Source organism: Lithobates pipiens, unplaced genomic scaffold (genome assembly GCF_037356315.1).
Source record: "Lithobates pipiens isolate NorthernLeopardFrog02 unplaced genomic scaffold, aLitPip1_a1.2 Scaffold_8, whole genome shotgun sequence".
Taxonomy (NCBI): Eukaryota; Metazoa; Chordata; class Amphibia; order Anura; family Ranidae; genus Lithobates; species Lithobates pipiens.
Window position 1 is genome coordinate 552,912,039 of NW_027507903.1, and position 8,683 is coordinate 552,920,721.

At 40.9% G+C, this 8,683-nt stretch overlaps 1 protein-coding gene across 1 annotated transcript in view; it reads left to right on the forward strand.

The window, feature by feature from the left end:
• The window catches only part of IKBKB (inhibitor of nuclear factor kappa B kinase subunit beta), a 74,158-nt gene extending 65,956 nt beyond the window's left edge, over window positions 1–8,202 (forward strand). Inside the window, exons 20-22 of the mRNA XM_077469925.1 lie at window positions 3,739–3,794; window positions 4,720–4,810; window positions 5,235–8,202. Coding sequence (XP_077326051.1) covers window positions 3,739–3,794; window positions 4,720–4,810; window positions 5,235–5,306 — 219 coding nt within the window. The 3' untranslated portion in view covers window positions 5,307–8,202. The remainder of the gene's footprint in view (window positions 1–3,738; window positions 3,795–4,719; window positions 4,811–5,234) is intronic.
• Window positions 8,203–8,683: the final 481 nt, after the last annotated feature.

Below are 8,683 nucleotides of genomic sequence, written 5' to 3' on the forward strand. Positions count from 1 at the left end.
GAGCCATTGTGGATCATTCGGGGCTGTGTCAATACCACCCCCATTATGGACATCGGCTCCCCCCATGCTCTTCTGTATACACAGAGCTGAAGAAAGTATTTAATAAATTAGCCTTCTCTTTTTCCCCAGTCACCCACTCTAGCTTATTTTGTAAAGGGCCTATATGCTCAGACCTGACCTTTTTACTATTAATATATTTGAAGATTTGGAGGTCCTGTATTAAGGACTTGGTTGAAGAGGAAATGTCCCAACAATACAAGGACTTGTTCTCTTCAGTTCAAGAACTTATGAACTCGTTGAGTTCAGTCAAGTCCATGCTGGTACAGAGCCCAGCAGCCCAGGTGCATTGCTTTAGGACATCCCAGATAGTCATAAATAAATGCTCTGTGTCCCGTGATGTATGATAAAGAAAAACTGATTTTTAAATACAGCTTACCTGTAAAATCCTTTTCTTTGAGTACATCACGGGACACAGAGATCCCTCCCCTCTTTTCTGGGACTTTCATTGCTTGCTACAAAACTGAGGTAATTCCCGTATGGGAGGGGTTATATGGGAGGAACCTTCTTGCTATTGGTTGCCAGTGTCCAATCACCTAGAGGTAGCGTATAACCCAGATAGTCCTGAATAAATGCTCTGTGTCCCGTGATGTACTCAAAGAAAAGGATTTTACAGGTAAGCTGTATTTAAAAATCAGTTTTTTTCAGAGTCGGCGATCGGCTTTCCAGCCATAACAACCAATGTGGCTAAAAGCTGATCGGCTGTTATGCCGGAGGAGTGGGAGGGGACGCCCCCCTCCCACCGCTCTTACCAGGGCTCCCGATCAATCGGGAGCCCCGATGAACAAGCCGCCACTTCTAGCGGCTAGGGACAGACTGGAATGAAGCTGTTATCGGCTTCATTCCAGTCTCCTAATCGTAAACACGGAAGTGACGTCATGACGTCACTTCCCGTTTACTCGGCTGCCAATGGCGCCGGTTTAAAAAAAAAAAAGACATACAGTATTCAGAATCGCCGAAAATGGCGATCTGAATACTTTTAAGTGTAAAGGAGGGATTGTGGGGGTCTTTTAGACCCCCGATCCCTTCATAAAGAGTACCCGTCACCACCTAATACTGTCGCAAGGAATGTTTACAAATTTATTTATTTTTTTAAACAATTTGTTAAAGTGGAAGTAAACCCATCGATTTAAACCGTAAAAAAAAAAAGGCATGCCGGGAATGCTAAGTGCACATTGGCTGTGCTCTCAGCCAAACTATCAAACCATCCAATGGCTGATGTCATAACGAATCACATGTGCAGCACCATAGCAGTTGAAGATTAAACGGAGGCAAAGATGGCAGCTTCCTTGGCTGAAAACGATAGGGGAGTTTACTTCCACTTTAATTTTAAAATAAATAAGAAAAAAAATTTTTTTAAAGCACCACCGTCGCCGCGAGCTCTTGCAGCAAAGAAAAAGCATATGGAAGTCGCACCCGCATATGTAAACGGTGTTCAAATCACACATGTGAGGTATTGCCGCCATCGCCAGAGCAATAATTCTAGCACTAGACCTCCTCCATAACTCTAACCTGGTAACCGGAAACCTTTTTTAAAGTATCGCCTATTGAGATTTTTAGGTACTGTAGTTTGTCGTCATTCCACGAGTGCGTGCAATTATAAAGCATGACATATTTGGTATCTATTTACTCGGCGTAACATCATCTTTCACATTATACAAAAAAATTGGGCTAATTTTACTGTTTGTTTTTTTTTAAATTCATGAAAGTGTCCCTTTTCCCAAAAAAAGTTGCGTTTTATAGCACCACTGCACAAATACCGTGTGACATAAAATTTTGCAACTATCGCCATTTTATTCTCTGCTAAAAAAATATATATAATGTTTGGGGGTTTTCTAGCAAAAAATATGTATTTTAACTTGTAAACACCAAATGTCAAAAATAGACTTAGTCATGAAAGGGATAGTGATTATATATAGATGGATAGATGGATAGAACCCGGATAAGCAAGATAATAACCCAGTGCAGCTGCCTAACCACTGGAAAATGGAAGACTAGCAACAAAATACAAAAAAAGCTGCACGCCATAGGTAAAGTCATATAAAGTACATCTAAACTGGTAGATGAAAAATAGTTTATTGCACTGAGAAGATGAACAATCCCTGCACAGTTCAGTATAGGATTGTGGTATATAAAACAAACAAATGCAACAGTCATACAGCATGAAGCATCAAAATAGGGATATGTTTAAAATGTTTTTTTTTAAAAAGCAAAGCAGTACCAAACAGAAAAACTGGGTAGGTAGGATGGTAGTATAGTCCAGGTTGCTTGCTGGCAAGATGTTAAAAGTAAACTACCTGACCCATATGGAGAATGGTGACAGCCCGGTGGAGAGGAGATGATATCCAGCAGCACACAGGAGACTCGGCTCCCTGGGTCTGCTAGTTGGTAATCTGCACCTGCAAGATGACACCCTGCTGGTTGCTGGTGAGGATCTGGGGCTGATTGTGAGGCACATCTGTGTGAAAATTACCAGATGTAAACACTGTAATCCACCGTAATGTCACTCTGCCACAGTCTGGCAAAGGGAGGGCAGTGTTCACAACCTCTATGAGGGCAACGATCTGCGCACTAGTGCATATGTATCCACCAGGGGCGGACTGACAACTCATGGGGCCCCCGGGCAATGGGAGATTATGGGGCCACACCGTATACACAAACACACAGTATACACAGACATGTTTCTATTGGCTGAGAAGGTATTGGAGAGGTGGGGCAGCTATAATCTCAGGATTTTTAGACCAAAAGGATGTCGGTAAAGGACATTTCAGAGACAGATGTAAAAAAAAAACACGCGTTTTTACATACTGTCCCTGGTTTTACTGAGGCTGGCAACCCTGATGGGGCCCCCTAGTGGCATGGGGCCCTCGGGCAGTGCCTGAGTGGCCCAATGGTCAGTTCGCCCCTGGTATCCACATAGATGAACGACCTTGTCCCTCTCCCTTTGTCCAACTGTGGCAGGGTGACATTCAAGGGGACATAGGTCAGTTACCAGCACACTTTTGCAGTATTTTTTTTTTCTTCTTGAAAGGCAGAGGAAATGTAAAATGAGCTGTCTTGCTTGCTGGATTGCTTTCTTCCTTAGAAAATGCCTGCTCGTACCACTGTAACCACCCCTCTGTGCAGCTCTGATATGTACAGTAATGCTTGTCACCCCAACACTGTCATAAAGTACTGCCCCCATAGATATAGCGAAGACGTGATCAGGATTTAAAGAGAGAATTATGGAGCACTGAGTGACTTACCAAATGTAACTAATTTAGATTACATGTGTTTTAATTTAGAAATTTTAAACACGTATTGGCAGAAGCTGAAGTTTCAAATTTTTTAAATATATTAGTATCCTGGATACTTACCAGATGAAAGCTTTCAAAGAAATTGCTTTGACCAACCAGTAATCCTTTTGCCATCTTATTTATTCGGAATGCAGGGGCCTCCCTGAAAAAAAAAGACAACAGAGCGTAAACTAGCAATATTTCTTTCATTGTCAGACATCGAACTTACTGTCAGGTTATGGATGCATTATCATGTATAATTGTCATATGTTCATGAGAAAGTTTTACAGAATATGATATATGCATAAAAACAGTAGATACCCCCCCACATTCTCTTTTTTTTTTTGTTTTTGTTTTTTTCATTATTATTATTTATTTCTGTCTTTGTCTTTCTGTTTCTGCTCAGAGTAAAGTTCGAGGTCCAGGAATCGCCCCTCCTGTTCAGGAGACTGTGAAGAAAAGGTAATATCACTGATGGTCTGTAATGGGAAAGTGTATGTGGAAAATGAGAAGAATGGAAAGTCCTCCGAAACTAGTCCAGACATTGATTGCTGCTTTGTGGTGTTTTCTTGGCTGCTGTTATCTACACTAAAAAGCACAGATTATTATTTGGCCATACCACTCTGACCTCTGGGTGGCAGTCTCCTTGATGCAGAGAGATACAGTATATGGTGGCCAGAATTAAGTAGACACCCCTCCAAGTTATTGAGTTCAGGCCTTTCCATTAAAAGGTATTGTAAATGCTACAAATGCAAAGACATTTTACGGTTAGTATGCTTCCAACCTTTTTGTAAAAGTTTCGGCAAGGTCCAATTTATGTTCCAATGTGACCTGTGCAAAAAGCCAGCTCTATAATACCTGTTTTGCTTTGGGGGAACTTGGCCTGCAGGGAGAACTCTGACCTCAACCATTTGGAATGCCAAGCCAGATCGTTATAGCCACAAAGGGAGGTCAATTCTATATTATTGCCCATGGTTTTGGAATGGGTTTGATGGTGAGGTATCCTCAACCTTTAGGCCATGTAGAGTAGGTTCTAGATGATATGGCTAAAGTAAACTGAATTTGTATTAAAGCAGAACTGCACCCAAAAGGGGAATACCTGCTTGTTTGCCTCCTCTCCCCCTCCTCGGACACATTTTGCACTTATTTTTTGGGAGCAACGTCTCTCCATGCAGCCACTGCTTCCCAAAAAGATGATATCAATGTGACTGCCTGCTTGGCGTTCCACATAACATCTGTGCATCCCTGTGTGAGTAAACATTTACTCTTTAGTATTTCCTGTATAGACAAAGCCCAATAGATCGTCATTTTAAATCACTAAAAAATTGCACTTTTTTTTATTTTTATTTTTATTTTTTTTAATGCTTCTTTGTGTATCTGTCCACAGTGAGGATCTTCTTTTAGAATCCCGTAGGTTGTGTGGGGACATGGAATCTTCTGTGAGAAGTTTAATAACGGAGCACGACTCGAGTTTAATGGTGAGTAATCTCTGCAGCGGAAGGCCAGGCACATCATTGCTTGTCATGGTGGTTAATGTTGATTTGGTTAATGTTGATTCTTTTAGTAGAGCTAGGGATGTTGTTAACTTCTCATTAAACGTAATTCTCCTTTTTGATTCCAACCAGGACAATTGTAGCATACTTGTGTGTTTTTGTATCTGCTACTCTGTCACTAAGGAATATTTCTACCCTTATTAGCAGTTACTTCAGCTCAGTATAGATTGTTAAATTTATGTTCAAACTTTCCACAACATTTATGAACTCTTGCATAACATTGCCAACAATATACACAGCCTAGATCCCACATCTGGCTCCCCTCCCCCAGTCCCATGCTTTGTATTATCTAATCACACATGGAATGCATTTTGTTCTGCATTGTTCATCTATTTATTATTTTTTACAGTCATTTGATTGGTCTTGGCTGCCTCCGCAGGAAGAGGAATCGGGAGGTGGATGTCAAATCGCAGCAACGTGAGGCTCTCCAGCAACATCAAACAATTACAAGCAGACACTTGTGCCTTTTAACATGTACATGCCTCCCTTAGATGGCCAAGGCAGGCATTTAGATCTAAGGTTTCACCTATCAGTTCCTCAGAAAGCAACTGGCTTATACTACCTTATGTTAAAGATAAAGAAAGTGGAAAGCTGATTAATTGCAATGGAAAACCCAGGCAGGTTTTTATACAAGCCCTTTTCTTTTGTACAGTAGGGTTTAGTGCTCCGAACCTGTCAATGACAGTGTTTGCCACAGAGTTTGCAGTGCTAAAAAAAAAAAAATTTAAATCGTGCTGCTTTATATGGCTGACCCTAAAGCATACTCCCCAACCCAAAACCTAAAAGGAATGCTTAAAATGAATATACTTGTACATTTAACCTCACCCTATCCTTAAAGTGTTAGTTCAAAGTTACAGGGGAAAAAAATGTAGTCATGGCATTGACCAATTAGAATCAATCTGGTCTGTCCCTGAAACACTGATGAAGAGTTGGGATTTCAGATCCCTTGACCGCCGGAGCTGCTGCATGTTTTCTGACAGCAGGGCAACCCTGGAGATAAGTACAGCAGGGACCTGGGGGGATTGGGGGGGGGGGGGGGGTTGGAGTTGGATCGGTCTGGGGTTAGTTCATGCTTACATTTTTTTCTGTAAGGGTGAACTAACATTTCCTTATCCAAAATATTAATGCCTAAGTAGAACAAAAGGCTCCATACAACACAATTGGAGCCTAAACCCCTAACTCTTGAAGTCCAACTCCAGCCAAAACCTTTTTTCTCCATGTTGATAGTTTCCATTACTTCTGCTCTAGTGTTGGGGAGACAGGAAGTTAGTAAAGTGTGGAACAGTTAAAGCTTTTGCCAGACTTCTATTACTCTTGGATTTTTACTGTCCTAATGCCACCAAACCTTTCTTTTTCTGGTGTCACAAGTATAAAAAGTAAGGTAAAGCATCTTGCCAAGTCAAAAATAAATTGCTTACAGGGGTTCTACACCTTCTCTGCTCTGTCTGAAAAAAAACTATAAACCATTTATTCCTAATATGCTGGACTTGCCTTATCCCCCCCCCCCCAATATTAGCAATCGCTTGAAAGAAATGGTGTACACAGTTCCAAACATGCCTGTTTCACTTTTTATCCTGTTCCATATTGACACCAATAGCCTCTACTGCTTTTCTGAGACATTCAGGACACAGAATAGCTATGCATGCATAATATTAAATATATTCTACACATGTCATTAGATGCTAAAAGGGATATTGTGACTACGCCTTACATCGGGGGTCTCAAACTGGCAGCCCTCCAGCTGTTGCAAAACTACAAGTTCAGGCAATGAGGCATTGCAAGGCTGACAGTTACAAGCATTACTTCCACAGGTAGAGTCATGATGGGACTTGTAGTTTCGCAAAACAGCTGGAGGGCCGCCAGTTTGAGGCCCCTGTCTTGCATACAAAGATCAGTTCTATCAATTTAGGATGAACACTTGTGGTGGAGGCCAAAGCTTTGTTCATTTTTTTTTGAGGATACCACTGATGAGTTATTTTCTTAAAATTTCCCAGCTTTGTCTATCCACCAAGCCTATTATAAGGCCAAACTGGGGTTTGTGCACCTCCTGCTGTATTCATGGTCATGATAAATAAGTGCATATATGAGTATTCAAACGGCAACACCAAGACATCTTTGTGATAGCAGATAGGAGGCACTGGGAAAGGTGCAGAGAAATGCCAGCAGGTATCCCCAGAAGATGCAAGAATATTGGCGATTTCACACACCAAAAGCATCCAAACATGTTCGATACACAGAACTACATCCTTCAAACCTTGAGATGTTAGCAGGCCATTTATTACTTTTTGGCTTTTTGTACATGTTAGTGTTGTGTTTTTAATTGAGCGTGCAGATATGTAAAATGCCACCTGCAGGCTGTAAACAGGTAGTGCAGCATGGTTATTATATTTTAAGATGCTTTTATATTAAAGGAAACCAGTACTGAGAGAAATACAGGAGCTTCCAATGCTGACTTTCTTTTAAGAATACTAGTTACCTGGCTACTCTGGCTTTGTCAGCATAGCAAAAAAAAAAATAAAAATGACATGCCCAGTACCAGTTAAACTGGCTAAAAAATAGAAAAAGCTCCAGCTGCAATATCACCCTATATCTGGCGCTGTCACCCCACAGACTTGCCAATCAAGCGGCACTCCTCTTCTGAATTGAATGATGCCCTTTGTCATGCAACTCACTTCTGTAAGCCCGGCGCATCAAAGGCCGGCGCTCTGGCCTGAACTCCGGGGGTGGCATTATGTCATTACATAGTGCCACTTCCTTTAACAATTGGAATTCCACTGCCAAGACTAAAGAAGACCTGTGACATCACCAGCAAGTATACCCATGTCTGGAGCTCAGAATTGGGCACCATGACTGGCTTGAAGAGTAAACCTGTAGATTTAACGAGTCTGATTGAATTTTGAACACCTGACCAGTATACATGTAGTGGCTCTGTCCCTCAGAAGGTATTGAAGTGTCTTACCATAAGAGGCTGCCGTAGTAGCCAGGCAACTAACTTTTTCGAACAGTACCGCATTGGTAACCTCCATATTCCTTCACTACAAGTTTCCTTCAAGTCCAACCTTTATGATGCTTCAGAATTCAAAACCACTGAAGACATTTTAACTGTAAAAGTTGGTTATGGTTATATTCAGGAAATAATAAGAAATGTTAAATATTTTTGTACTTTGAATTTACAGTATATTTTATTTTATGAATGTATATTTTTGTCTTTGAATAAATGCATTTTAATATTAATATAATATTATTGCCTTTTACGCTCTGTAGTGACAAAGTGCACTACAGTGTTTTATTATTGATAATTAAACTGATTTAATATGCGCTTGTGTCATTTATATAAATATTGATTTCAGATTGATCGTAACTTGGACCTAAACATAATGTCTGCATATCAAATGTTTTACTTTGTTCCAGAACTGTTGTTTTTGTGAGAAGATTTCCTAAGAGGAGCTGCAGGTACTGCTTCTAGGGGTGGTTATTTTATGTCAGATGCCATAGTGCACTGATAGCCTGGTACTTTTATTCATGGGATCCTAATTATGAGCAGTGATGGGCTTGATGAGGTGTATTTGGACATGTTTCCAAACCCATCTGAGCTATCCCACCAGGAAGCTGTCAAAGCAGATTGCCAATCAAAAGTAAATGGTAAAGTCGCGTATAAATATACTTTGCAGCTTGGGTTTGGACAGCCTTGAGCTCATCCCTGATATGGGTCAGTGAAAAAGCACATTTTAAATCTCTACACCAGGGGTGCCCAACCTTTTGAAGAGCGAGGGCCACTTAAGTGACTTGGTAACCAGT